General features: G+C 34.2%; 2 protein-coding genes across 3 annotated transcripts; one reads left to right on the top strand and one right to left on the bottom strand.

Annotated features, from left to right (window-relative positions):
* The first annotated feature begins 1,282 nt into the window (after positions 1 to 1,282).
* LOC116424088 (putative fatty acyl-CoA reductase CG5065) lies at positions 1,283 to 12,159 on the top strand. Of its 2 annotated transcripts, XM_076368017.1 has the most exons (10): positions 1,283 to 1,695; positions 6,562 to 6,786; positions 10,023 to 10,186; positions 10,265 to 10,400; positions 10,585 to 10,784; positions 10,874 to 11,126; positions 11,211 to 11,401; positions 11,465 to 11,722; positions 11,825 to 11,983; positions 12,064 to 12,159. In XM_076368017.1, the coding sequence occupies exons 2-9, from the start codon at positions 6,565 to 6,567 to the stop codon at positions 11,958 to 11,960; spliced, it is 1,560 nt and encodes a 519-aa protein (XP_076224132.1). In that variant the 5' UTR covers positions 1,283 to 1,695; positions 6,562 to 6,564; the 3' UTR covers positions 11,961 to 11,983; positions 12,064 to 12,159. The 2 variants fall into 2 exon arrangements, with proteins under 2 accessions (XP_076224132.1, XP_031825904.1); XM_031970044.2 differs by lacking the exon at positions 12,064 to 12,159 and having other exon boundaries at positions 11,825 to 12,040.
* A 20-nt stretch (positions 12,160 to 12,179) lies between these two features.
* On the bottom strand, positions 12,180 to 14,169 carry RpS3A (ribosomal protein S3A). Its single transcript, XM_031970176.2, has 5 exons — positions 14,029 to 14,169; positions 13,438 to 13,541; positions 12,882 to 13,204; positions 12,474 to 12,635; positions 12,180 to 12,391 (listed from the first exon to the last, which is right to left on the bottom strand). Exons 1-5 carry the CDS (start codon positions 14,088 to 14,090, stop codon positions 12,239 to 12,241), a joined length of 804 nt encoding a protein of 267 aa, XP_031826036.1. The 5' UTR covers positions 14,091 to 14,169; the 3' UTR covers positions 12,180 to 12,238.
* Positions 14,170 to 14,462: the final 293 nt, after the last annotated feature.

Genomic DNA, 14,462 nt, shown 5'->3' with positions numbered 1-14,462 from the left:
CTGCAGTTTCACCGTCGTTTCTAAATTAATAACAATTAGAATTCATTAGCATCGAGCAAGTTAAGTCCTTGTTTTTTGTCTTTCGCGCGGTGCATCATTGGTGCTCTGGTGTTGACCTGTCTGTCACAGTTCACAGAGATTTTATTGTTGTATAACAGTATAGATTGTATAATTATATTATCAATAGCTTGAGAATAACATGGAAATCGCGGTTTTGCTCATTTTTTGGAGCAGTTTAACGAAAGCGTTGTACTTCATTTCCTAGCGTGACTGAGAATGGAAAAGATTGAATGAAGAGAAAATATTGAACTTAAGCGAATAGTAAATACGAAGCAGGAATAAATAACATCAACGACACTGCTTGAATAAAATTTATATCTTCTGCGAATATTCTCTGCAGACTTTTTGCTTCATTTCCATCGGGAAGTAAACTAGATGCATACAATGCATCTGTGAATACATAACAAACAATTTTTTTAAGTAGAAATGAATATTTCTTTGATGGATATTAATGATCAAGGCAACTGCGAGCGATCATTTAGGTTAATTTCTACGAACAATTAACACAATATTTTTTATTTAATTTTCAGTAGAAGATACAATGACGCAGAAGACACTATTAAAAGAATATCCCCTTTAACAAATTGCGTAATAAACGTCTAGTAAACGTGCGACGTTAAAAAAAACTGATAATCTTACTATCTGATCATAATAAAATATAGACAATATATTAAATATAGAAAATATAGAAAGTGCAGAAAATATAGGAAATATAGAAAATATAGCAAATATATAAAATACAGACAATATATAAAATATAGAAAGTGTAGAAAGTATAGAAAATATATAAAGTATAGGAAAGATAGAAAATATAGCAAATATAATAAATATAGAAACAATATAGAAAATATATAAAATATAAAAAATATAAAAAATAAAATATATAGAAAATATAGCAAATATAGCAAATATAGCAAATACAACAAATACAACAAATATGGCAAAAATAGAAAATGCAGAAAACACAGTAAACTTCAACGAAGTCTAGCCATCTCACCCTACCCTACCCCAGCTCTCACCCCAAATGCAAAACGGCAAAGGAATAACGCCAGCATCACCATCCGAATACACCTTACAATACATACATACATCAATTTATCCACACAGCACTTGCTTCATTTGCTCGAAGAGGTAGGATACTCACGGAGAACCAGGTGGGGGAAAGTTGGGCTAGAAGAAACGATTACTATAGCCTGCATTGGGCGACGATGAGGCGTCCAGGAAAATATTGGGCCATAATGCTTTCTCAGTCTGCACCGGACTCGCGGAGTAAGGAACGAGCATCGTCACTCGCCGGTCATTGTATATCAAACAGTCGCGCTTTCGTTTCGCACCGTGATCGTACATAGTGATACGCGGACTCGGATAAAACACGAAGTGAAGCAGACCTGCGTTACATTTCGTCAATATTTACGTCGCAGTGAACGTTGCCCGTTCCTCCATTCAACCGGTTTTTCGTCGCGAACCTCTGATTAGCCACGGATTCAGCGGCGTATCCTTTTGATCCAGTGCGTCCTTAAATACCGTTCACGTGTTCTAGTTTTTTACTTTCCGCGGAGTACGTCGTATGAACAGGCTCGTCGGTGACAACGTGGTTCCTTTGGCAAAAGTCAGCCGGCCCGGTCGCATTTTCACGTAAGTTTTCCGAGACCGGCTACGAATCGTTCCCGGATTTCGCGAGATAATTGAATTCCAGTGGAATGGACCGAGAAGCTTGACAACTGACAACGGTTTCGAATGTGAAATGAATGTTGATTGCCGAGTAAAAGGATATTCGTGCGTTTCATTTTGAAAATAGTCGAGCTTCGTATGTGTTTATGAGTTGTATAGAACATCGCAGTCGTAACGATATTTTCTGAAATGGTTTGTTATATAGTAGGAGAGTACTGTCTAACCTATTTAACCTTTAGTTACCTTGAAACTAAGAATAATTGGAATACAGTGGACCGAGATGATCGACGGCTGACAGTTTCGAATGTGAAACGAATGTAGATTGCAAAGTAAAGTTGAATTTTTACAAATTAGAACATTGCAGAGTCGTAATAAATTCTTATTTGTCAGGACTAAATATTTTCCGAAATATCTTCTTACATGATATACCGATATTCTTTAATCTATTTAAACGCGAACCTTTGAATATCTCGAAACTAACAATATACGGCTTGGTACACTTTCGAAATTAATAGCACGTTTCTAACTCGATCGAATGTCGACTCGATACTCATTTAAAAGCAGATATTGCGTGCCGATTAATGAAAAGGCGATTCGGGTTTACAGTCACCAATCGCGGTGTACGGTGTGTTCCGTAAAATGTTGAACAAACTATTTGCATACGAAACTTTCTCGGTGAAGAAATAATTGTATATAATAGTAATAAGAACTTTATGACAGCCGATGGAGTGGTTCCACGTGTTACACTCGTATCGCGCGGATTTTGAAATCGCGCGGGTTACCTTGTTCGAATTGCATTATACAGGGTGATTCATATAATTGTGCCGGAACATGCATTTCTCCTGGCTGAGGTTCTTCGAGGAAAAATGTTGTAAGACGCAAATCGTTGCAGGAATATATATCTTAATTTTCTATTTTAAAATTTCTAATTTCCACGGTTCAAACGAACGAACATCGACTTTACAGTAGAATAAATGATGAACGTCAAACCTAGTGTTAATCGTGGAATGTTTTGTATCAAATGCTAAACAATTATAGATATGGTATAGTAGAGTACGGAATTTTTCATTTTGGTTACCGAATACTATTGGACGTTAAATATTGTGTAAACTAAATATTGAATTAAATATCAAATGAAATATCGAATTAAATGTCAGATTAAATATCGAATTAAATATCAAATTGAATGTCAAAATCAAACATCAAATCAAACATCAAGTTTAATTATCAAATTACCAAATAAACAAATTATTATAGATATAGTATAGAGTACGGAATTTTTCATTTTAACTATAAACGTATAAACTAAATATTGAATTAAATGTCAAATTAAATATCAAATTGAATGTCAAAATCAAACATCGAGCCAAATGTAAAATTCAAATATCAGATCAAACATCAAACTTAATTATCACACGTGTATAGCGCGAGATACACAATAATCAGCATACACACCGACATCGCGATTAAATCTGCACAGACGTAGAATACGAAAGAAGTGAGGCAGAGCAATAAAACCTGTTTGCCGAGCATTCTCGTTGCCAAAGGTCTTTTTCAATTTGACGGGTTATACTTTCGTCGTTCTAGTTTCTTTGTCAACTCGTAGCTACGTCCTCGAATCGACGTAAAAACGGTTGCGACACGCACGAAATATTTGCCTGACCACAGGTACTTATTCCCGTAAGCAGATTTCATTTCAGTAAAAAAGAGCAGACAGCCGTACCTATTTCTTTGGGCGGCGCGTTCGGTGTCGCAACTAAACGACTCATTAACTTATTAACCTGAATCAGTTTTAACGCTCCGGTATTATGGCTCAAGTTTAAAAAGTTTAAAATCTAACTGATCACTTAATTGACCCTCTTAGCACCCTACAATTTTCCATGGTGTCGCCAGAAACGATTTTGAGGACATTTATCAACACTGGAACTACCGAGCGTTTAATGCGATTGATATGCAATCCCTATAAAAATTGTAACAATAGATTATTATCGGTTTCTTCAGACACTCATTATGGTACTCGAGTGAAACTATTTCCAAAATCATTTCGAATCAATGCTTTGAAGGTACCAATAATTGCGAAACAAAAATACCGAAACCAGTCATTTTGAGTTAGTTATCTCAATTTGATTAACTTTCTTTAAAATAAAGATGAATCTTCGCTGTTTTATTTTATCATAAAATCTGTGTAGTGAGTAAAGCCGAAATATCGGCTCATGGGTACCAAGAAGGTTAACCCTTTCCACTCGAAAGGCGATTCACCACTTTATTTGATACAGCCAAACTATGATGTTGAATATTTAATATTTTAAATGAAACTTTGCATTGCTATGTGAAGTATTTATGTAAAATAGTTGCTTAATTTATCTGTGAATTATCGTTCAGTCAGTTTCAAACAATGTCGACTATATTTATATTTCCAGTGAAAGACTTTCGGGTGCAAAGGGTTGATATAATCCATCAAGTTTTCCAACACTAAAATCATTTCATGAGCGATTCATAGATTTTTCTATGCAACCGTCAATGAAGATAAATTCCTTTATTTCTTTTCATCGGTAATCGTTCTTGATCGTTGTTACAACTTCGTCATTTTCGCTCTAACCCCTTCCCACGTTCGCTGATGCGGCGTTAAAGTTGCAAGATCGACAAAGAATTGCACTCGATTTACTTTGAATGTTGTTTTATTTTCAAACTTGTATTCATTTTTAGGGAAATTAAATTACAGTAATTTACAACGGTGGAATTCGTTTTACATTTATTTTGTTGATCATTGCCAATAAGATTTACTTATTATAATCTTTCAAAGTGTAGCAATTTTTCAAACTTCCAACGTTCCATAAAAATAATAAGAATTTTTATATAGAAATATTTATATATTAAACAATAAGAAAACAAGAAATTTCAGGAAGGAACTCAGCGTCCTTAAAAATAAAAAACTGCTGTCGAATAAAAATATTTAGTAACATAATTAACTAGATAATAGCGTAGCTTCTTATACCACTTATCTTTGTTATGAAGGAATAAATATTATTATTTACGTTGTTTCTGTTTAGCGAAACATTTTCCTGCGATGCGAAGAAAATATTTTTAAAAGAGGAAAATAACAATATTGTTTTTCCTTGAATGATTCACACGAGGTTTACGAGTTCATCCTCATGGAAAACCTAAGTGGTTGTCCTTCATCTACAGATTGCACCTTTTTGCTTAGCCCACAAAAAAGCGAAAGCAGTATTAAGTTCATAATAAACAATCAGTAGTCGATAACATTGTTTTCTTATTGCAACCAGTTTACCAGAATGAAAACTTACATTCTCAATGGTTGAACCGCAATTCGCGGTTCCCGCGGTTTGCACTTAACTACATAGTGGAGGTGTAAGTAAATGCCTGAAATGACAATTGTTTAACACTAGAACTGCCGCACCAGACGGAACGACTGGTTTTACTTTCTTTGTTTAGTAATTATCGATATCTCGACAGCATTGAATGCTCGAGATAATTCTGGAAATGGTTTCACTTGAAAACTGTAACGAATGTCTGCAGAAATCGACGATAATCTATCGTCACAATTTTTATAGGGATTGCGTATCAATCGCGACAAATGCTCGGTAGTTCTAGTGTTAATACTGACAGTTATAATAATTGTGGCGATAGATTTATTCCGGTTTCTTCAGTTTCAAAATCGTTCCGGATATTTAACGCTTTCGAGACACCAATAATTGCGAAACAGGAAAACTGCTCGTTTTGAGGAGTACATAGTAAATACTTGCTAGTGTCAACAGATCACTAAACAAACACTCGTAACTTCCATACACTCGAAACAGTTTTCATAACGAAGCAGAAATTCAAAATAGATCCTCCTTGTATCTCAAACGTCCGAAAATTTGGTTCGCTCGATACGTCATCGCGAAAATGAATATTCAAATTTATGGAAGAGATTGTGTCAGCCAAATCCAGGTAACACGGTAGTTAAAGTGTTACATAAGACGATTTGCATTAATTTACATAAATTCGTTGGATACTGTACAGAAATCGGTGTTGCATGATCCTTAAAACTGTATTTATTTATAGTAAAAATTATACACTTTTACGTGATCCTGAAATATATTAATATTCCTGCGTTTGTATCGAACTCATCGAAAAAGCGAGTCATCGCTCACGTTAAAACTACTCGCGAATGACATTTAGGTATTGCGTAAATATATTTCGTTAAATGCTTTGCGATCGATATCCGTATTATATAAATTCACGATGCAGACACATAAATGCACGTGTATTTCCTTTTCCAGTTTTGGAACCGATGGAATTCCTAAAAATAACATTCTCTTCGATTAACCGATAGCAACGAACCGATTCATCATAGAATTCGGTCTTTCACTTTCTATTCGAAAACTCAGTGTCACTGTACGTGTTACACCTATCACTCTCATTTCGAAATGCAGAACACGTAGGATTCACTGCAGTTCACAGGGAAGAGACACTCTGCATGCACACGTCGTTCCACGATAATAACGTTTCTTATTGGTGTGCAGTACGCAAAACGCAAGATTGATCTTTTTCTCTTGTTTCTTGCGAAGGTTGTCGGCAATTTCATCATTAATCATGGACAAGTAAAAACGAAGAAGGTTGTCGTGTCTGTTTCATTGCACGCTTACTGCAATATTTCTTCCGTACTGTACATAACCGTAATGTCGGCGATATTTTCATTGACAAAACTCGTATCACTGATGCAACTAATCCGCAATGAATTCTTCCGTACTCGAAATATCGACGGGACATGATTGAACCTCGTTAGTTGAGACACGGATCGAGTTAAAATGAATCGTGAAATTTCAGGAGATGGTGTCGGAAACCAAAATGGAGGAGCAGATCCACGACAGGATCGCGCTCGCTTTCAAGGATCAAAATATTTTAGTGACTGGCGGCACCGGCTTCTTGGGAAAAGTGCTGGTTGAAAAGTTTCTCAGATGTCTACCCGAGGTACGGCAAATTTACATGCTCATACGACCGAAGAAAGGGAAGGACCCGAAAAATCGTATGGATGACATTTTCAACTCTCCGGTAACTATGTTTCTCAGTGATTTATTTCTTAAAGTTGTTGTATATTATATAGTCGATTTATTCGCAATACTTTATATTAATAATCGTTGAATGTCTAAATATTACTACATCTTCTCGCCGATTTGGTAGTGTAAAATTGTGATTCTACGTTCAAACTCTTCGGTTCAACTTTTTCAATTCTGATTCAAACGAGATCATCGAATCTTAACAAATCTTAAATCTACTATAGACCTATTATCATAAAGGTATAAATAATGCTAACTATAGCGTTGAGTAATTATTCCATTGATGTTAGTCTTATCTGAATATCATAGATCAAAGGTCACGCAGATGTTGCATTCGTTTGCATCGCATGACGGTGTGCAAGAAAAATACAGAATATATATTTTTTAAACGAACCATTGGCGAAAATTATTCGAGACGAAATTCAGTTTATAAATAATTACACTTCTGAAAATTGTTCCTTAAGGATCATATTGAATTTGTATTTGATTCAAACATTTGTGTCCCAGTTGCGTTTGTAACGTGCCGAATTTCGACACATTTTTTTATAGTATTATATAACAGTTCCAGAAGAATAGGAACGAAAATTAGATTTGCGCAAACTCCTCTGAAATTTCTTAACTGAAGTGTATACTCAGTTACGAGTTTATTTCGAGAAGCACTCGTAAAATTTCGTGGAAGACACGATGACTGAGGAAAACTTTGTAACACAGAAGTACTTAACGGGATATATTCAGAGAAAGCGTAATTATGTAAACATAGAATTGGCCAACAATGGTTGATGAGTCATTATTTCGTGAACCACCTGGTGTAATCGTAAATCTATGTATATAAAAATACAGTTGATTGGTAGACTTCGAGGACTAATTGCTTACGAGGGAAATCACTTTCTCGAAGTTACAATTGCAAACACCACTAAAGACATATGTATAAATATGTAATCTATCATAAAGTTGATTTCATACTTGTTTTATGAAAGTGGAATGATATTCTGTGTCGACACCATATTGATGTGAAGGAAAGATTAGATTACGTCAATTTGATCTATTGGTACTAACGTAACACAGTTTTTATTTTGTGACGTGTATTATTAATAATATCACTACATAATCGAATATACGTTCCTAACGTTTATGTAATATCGATTTATTGTAAATTGAATGTAGAAAATATGAATAACAACTAGGTTTTTCATTAATTCCTTGACTTGACTTGATTTAACTTAGAATTTTATAAACTCGTTACTTCCTTGGTTCCAGTATCTACAAACTAATTGAAATGTTTATTTGCATAAACACCCCCTGATTATGATAAAATATGGTATGACTAAGAAAATTACTCTATCACCTCTACAGAATATTATTTTCCTGGAACACCGTAGTACCACCAAAATTCATCGACGAATCATTTTTCTCTACGAGATCAATCTCACCGTTCAATCTGCACCGGTTAATGCAAATCCTTCGCCGCTACATATTCGGAGACATTCGCTAGATAATTGCATTACAGGCTCTACGTCGAAAGTGTTTATCTAACACCATGGTACTCCATAATCACGTTAGGGAACAAAAAAGCATGAAACGAAGTCAAGGCCTGCTCTCTAAGAAAGATGGCGAACTACGTTACTATCGTTATTATTAAGACTGGTATTTGTTTAGTACTACTCAGTGAAAGTCATTTCGTGCGTGGCAGTGTGTTATGTCATAGTTATTGAGCCAGTGGCAACGAGACTGTATCATGGTTTTCGTGCGACCTACAAATACTTTTGCATTCGGCCAAGACAGCCCCATACCTGTTCAATCCGTCTAAACTACATTAACGTCGCATTCTTTCGATTAAACCTGTTTTTGTAAATTCACTAAATTTTCATGAAACCTGACGCTTGTCCGTTGCCCAAAAATGTTTCATGGACACTACGTCTAAAGTAGCAATTGAGTAAAACGAATTGAAGGCAGATAATGCAGTTGGTCAAGCTGTTGTACTGGACTTTCTATAATTTTGAATTCAGTGATATTGAAATAGTAATAGAATTATTATTTTCTTACTTTTTCTCTGTGCTTTATTTAATAAAGACAGCAATAAATCAGTCGAAAATAATTTCGAAGATACGTTAAGTCTCGAGACCTGCCGAACGTACAATAATGCGAACTGAGAATGTTTCATTCAGAGACATTCTTTGAATGTTTCAGCATTCGTATTTGGAGTTAGCCGAGTGGTACCGAATAATCTGTGCGCAATATTAGAAACTAAAACGGAATTTTATAGGAACTGCGAGTAATGACGAAACTCCTAATGCAGAGTGCAAATCTCTCCTCGAGAGGAGGTCGAATTGCATCACATGAAAGTCAACGTCAGTTCACATGCGTGAGGTTTATGACAATTTAACAGACCTTTGGTCCGTTTCCTCTGTAACATGAAATCATTCGCAATAGAGAATTTATAAAATTAACACTAGGTGTGCGGACGTTTAGTCTGTCGTTCTTAGGAAAATTGATGTTCGTTCGCTTAGATCTTGAAAATTGGGAACTTAGAAATAGACAATTAGGATACATATTCGCGTAATTGCATCAATCAAAACCGAGACGAACGTTGGCCAACAAATGTTTATAAAATTTAACGTGCGCCAAATCGGTGCGTAAACCTGGTGTTGAGGAATAAACAATCAACCTGGAAAGTTGTTAATATTATAAAATGTTATTAAATGGAACAATTATTGCGCTACTATTGGACGTATAGAAACTGTGACAACACCGTTATAAATACTTTTAATTATTCTTAGAAACAATACAGCCTGTATGCACACGCTTCGTAAAAACATTCGAATGAAAACATTGATATTATAAAACGCAGTATCATCTAACCAGGCAGATAAATATCGTTTAATATCGAAGGACATTTAGCTTCCTAGTTGCATATGAGATGTTTATTCACCTGAGTGAAGAATATAGTCATGGTATGAATCACTTCGATCTTCATCTGAGTATGCCTAATTAAGTTAATGCAGCATACAGGGTGGTTGAAAACAAGGAAGTCACTTTACAACTGTGTCAAATGAAATCAGAAGAAACTTATTTAAACTATTTAAATAATTTTTTTAGTATAATAAGATATATACCAAATTTGCGTTAGTAAATATTAGCCACGTTCAAATGATTCTTTTGAATAGAATAGAATAACAGATTTGCAGTAGTAAATATTAGTCATCAATTTTAGTCGGTAATTGCTTGTTGCAGCTCTTTGAGAAAGTTAAACAACAAAGAGGATTAGCGGAGCTACGTAAATCAGTAACAGTTGTGAACGGAGATGTGTCGATGTTAGGCATGGGACTTTCTCCAGAGGACAGAAAAATGCTTTGCGAAAAAATCGACATTGTATATCATGGCGCCGCTACAGTAAGGTACCGAGGCACAAAATAAGATAGATCAACAATTTGTATGGTAAACCACAGTCGCTTGAAATTATCCGATTATTTTAGATTCGACGAGCTGCTGAAAAAGGCGGTTCTGTTAAATACTCGCGGTACAAAGCAAATGTTAGAACTGGCGAAAGAGATGAAACACTTGAAGCTGTTTGCTCATATCAGTACTGCATACTGTCATCTAGAAGAGAAGGTAAAATAATTTTCGTTAGCATTGAAAGATTCATTACAATTCAATGAAGTATATTTTACTATCAGTTTGTCAATAGATAATACTAGATGTTATTTAACATATTACTATATATATTTACTATATTAATAGATTAATATAATATTGATAAATGAGTAGATACCGTCAACTTTTTAATTTGTTCCAGATATTAAGAGAAAAATCATATCCTCCTCCAGCAGATCCTCACAAAATTATCAAATGCATAGAGTGGATGGATGATGAGGTGGTTGAAGCCATGACTGATAAAATTCTGGGAGATATTCCTAATACGTATGCCTTCACAAAGGCTTTATCTGAAGGACTTATCGAAGAAGCCATGCCACACATTCCAGTAATTCTATTGAGGTGTAAACATATTATGAATTCTTATAGAAATACATACTGATACTTTAAAGTATATATCGCTTAAAGAGTATTTTCTTTCAATAACGTAGGCCAAGTGTCGTTATACCTGTTTGGAAAGAACCAGTACCTGGATGGACAGACAATATCAACGGGCCAACAGGACTTTTAATTGGAGCTGGGAAAGGTGTTATTCGGACAATGTACTGCGATGAAAATGGATACGCTGATTACCTACCTGTTGATATTGCCGTGAACGCTATTTTGGCCGCATCATGGAATTACTTTTATCTGCACGACGACGAGAGAAGAGTTTTCAACCTAACGAGCAGTAACGAATACAAGGTAGATTATTTCTTAATAAAATATAGAATTAAAATGCTACAACCATACGAACAGAAGTTGTAAGAATTATAACATAAATTTCAGGTATCATGGGCAGAAATTATCGCACGTGGTCGAAAAATAACAGAAAAAGTACCTTTAAATGGCGTCGTTTGGTACCCAGGTGGCAGTATGAAGAAATCAAGACTTATGCACAACATATGCTTTTTACTATTCCACATGATACCAGCTTACTTAATAGATACACTTATTTTCCTTGCTGGTTACAAACCAATGTGAGTAATAATTATAATGTACGTGTATCAATGACATTAAAAAAATACTATTATTGTACATAGCATGTGCCGTGTGCAACGTCGTATACGAAAGGGATTTGAAGTTTTCGAGTATTATGCTAACCATCAATGGGACTTCGACAACTCAAACATGTACAAAGTGAGGGATCGGTTTAATTCGGTCGAGTACGAAAAATATCAGTTACACGGAAACGACTTGGATATTGATGGATACTTCGAGAGTTGCATACGGGCTGCAAGGATCTTCATTTTAAATGAACAGCCAGAGACGTTGCCAGCAGCTCGGAGACACTTGAGAATGTCAGATTTACTATTTTATTAATATTTGATAATGAACAGCTTTAATGTTTTCAATTGAAAGCAATTTTTAGCAAATGCGTGATTATTCTATTTTTATTACAGCATGTACTGGGTTGACGTACTGACAAAGATACTGTGTTTCGTCTTCTTGATATATTTACTGGCATCTTGGAGTGAAAGTTTTAGGGCACTACTGACAGGATGTTGGGCAATTGCAAAGCAGACACTATCACACTAATTCCTTCATTAGCTCGTAACACTGTTAGTACCTTTACATTGTAATATAATCAAATAAAGTAAGAATTATATTTTTAGTAATTATTTGCCCATTCATTATATAGAAATATTTACTATTAAAATTAAACCTTCTCAACCGTTTAAATATCGACATTCAAAATATACAAGAAGATTGATTCTTAGCGACGAAACAACACAAGGTATAGAAAAAAGCTGAAAATAGTTTTTGCACTGAACGTGACTTTTATTTATATCAAATATTGAAAGAGAATTACTCCCTTAAACAGATTCCTGTACAGGTGGTTCGTAGCCTTCTGGTCTGTCGACCTTTGAGCCAGTTTCTCCTACTTCTTCCGGCTTGCTACCTGCACTATCTCCATGAAGTTCCAAAAGCTTGCTCAGTTCAAAACGTGGTTTCTTCAATACTTTAACCTGTCAAAAAATAAAATTATTAATATTATTTTTATTGCTATTTTTATAACAATCCATTATTCAATTACGTATGTAAACATACTTTACGAATATAAACATCATGGAGTGGGTAAATTCCTTGGGATGCCTTCTCAATGTCTTTGGCCGTTGCATCTGGCAGAAGTTTACTGACAACACCCTTCAAGTCACTCTTCGTAACATCATTAGTGATTGTTTCAACCATCTTCTGCCTAATTTTCTTAACCTAAGTAGAAAAATAGTGATAATTATAGCTATGTACTTTAGTATAAAAATATCTTCAATTTATATAGAATTATATAAATGTTGCAATATCCTATATCACTACTTCTTATTTCAGAGGTAATGTGGTAAGCAAATGCACTTTTTTTCTATGCAACAGTATATATCACAAAAGCAAATGAATACTCTTATGAACTGTAAGTTGCAAGTATTGGAAATAGAGTATGATATATAAAATATAATTACAAACCTGTGCATGTTGAGCATAACATGTCTTCCTAGTACTCAACTGGTCTTTGTTAGTAAATCCAATACAGAAAACTCTGAGAAGATAACCATCAGTAGTTTTTACATCAACATTAGCTTCAATGAGAGTCTGCCATTTTTTTACCATAGACCTCAATTTGTCTGTGGTCAAGTCCATACCATGGAAATTAGTCAGTACATTACGATGTTGCACATCCTCTGCAATTAACCTGAATTTACGGAAAGATCTCTCTGCATCACCATCATTCTGCAAATCCGCTAAAGAGACTTCAAATACTCTGTACTTTAGACCCTCAGATGCAATCTCTATAAAATAAAGCACATACTTTGTTAAAGACGAAAATAATTTAGTATATGTACTTAAGATATTATAAACTGAATAAAAAAGAAAACATTTGTAGCAGTATCTAATTTTAGTATCTTGTTGAAACAATACCAAAGTATAGAGCTGCTTTACTTTTGCAACATAAAACGCCACAAAAAGTAATGAAGGTACTTTCATGGAGCTGGAGTTGCAAATGATTTTTAAAATAACTTACTTGTTCCTTGGGTTCTGTTGACCAATGTTTTGCCAACATGACGGTTGGTGAACATAGACGGTGCCTTAACATCGTACCAATCTTTACGTGTGAAAGGATCAACACTATAAGAAGAATATATTTAGATTAATCTTCTAATACTGATGCCACACTTTAAGGTTAGAGTAATAAATTTCATATATATGTAATGAAACCCCATAAATTTAATTGACATTAATATGATTAATTATATGATATACTTTATATGCGATACACTGAATGTTTCATTCAGTACTGAAACTTTGTTTGAAAAATGTAAACGTGATGAGCATGTTAATAAACATCGGAGGAGCGTATTAAAAATATTATTTTAAATGCATAATTAGTCTCGATGAAAAACGAATAGCTTCTTCTTAGACTACTTTTATTTGAATTATAAAATATTGATAGAGATAATCTATTAATCGAGAAATGTATCTCTAAGCATTCAAATGTCAGGTGTATGAAATCTGTTTTAATTCGGCACATCTTGCCACGTAAGAAGTGAAATATTATAATTTCTGCATATTGAAGAATTAAAGTTCAAGGAAAACTCATTATTATTTTACTTACATCTTCTTTTTCACTCCCTTTTTACCTCCTTTTGAAAGACCCTTATTTTTACCCACCGCCATGATTGAGGTTACAGACGAAAAGAAGCACGCTTATCCACCACCGGAAACTGGTAGAGCAACCTATGAGTTATATGTACATACGTAAACGCTGATTGGTTGATGAATTTCTATTGTACCCATATTTTAAATAATCACTTTTTAAAAAGTGACTGATTTACTGAATATTCTTTAAAAATAAAATATATAAAATTATTTTAATTATATCATTTACTTATCTATAGGGTGCGTCAAAACAATTATTTATTCTGATATAAATAATTTTATCATTAAATATACATTCTGTCATCTTGTTTTTATTACAATTGTTATTAAATTTTAAAAATTACTATATTCATTTTAATATATCGATACTAAAATATGATATATATCAAA

This window comes from Nomia melanderi, chromosome 5, assembly GCF_051020985.1.
Source record: "Nomia melanderi isolate GNS246 chromosome 5, iyNomMela1, whole genome shotgun sequence".
NCBI lineage: Eukaryota > Metazoa > Arthropoda > Insecta > Hymenoptera > Halictidae > Nomia > Nomia melanderi.
This window is presented reverse-complemented; position numbering and strand designations above follow the sequence as displayed.

Excerpts from the sequence above, each read along its gene's own strand:
- LOC116424088 (XM_076368017.1), top strand. The coding sequence starts at position 6,565 with ATGGTGTCGGAAACCAAAATGGAGGAGCAGATCCACGACAGGATCGCG. Across the intron at positions 6,787-10,022 it reads ATGACATTTTCAACTCTCCG|CTCTTTGAGAAAGTTAAACA; the intron begins GTAACTATGTTT and ends TGCTTGTTGCAG. Across the intron at positions 11,723-11,824 it reads GCTCGGAGACACTTGAGAAT|CATGTACTGGGTTGACGTAC; the intron begins GTCAGATTTACT and ends TTTTTATTACAG.
- RpS3A (XM_031970176.2), bottom strand. The coding sequence starts at position 14,090 with ATGGCGGTGGGTAAAAATAAGGGTCTTTCAAAAGGAGGTAAAAAGGGA. Across the intron at positions 13,542-14,028 it reads AAGGGAGTGAAAAAGAAGAT|TGTTGATCCTTTCACACGTA; the intron begins GTAAGTAAAATA and ends TTCTTCTTATAG. Across the intron at positions 12,636-12,881 it reads GTTATGCTCAACATGCACAG|GTTAAGAAAATTAGGCAGAA; the intron begins GTTTGTAATTAT and ends TTTTCTACTTAG.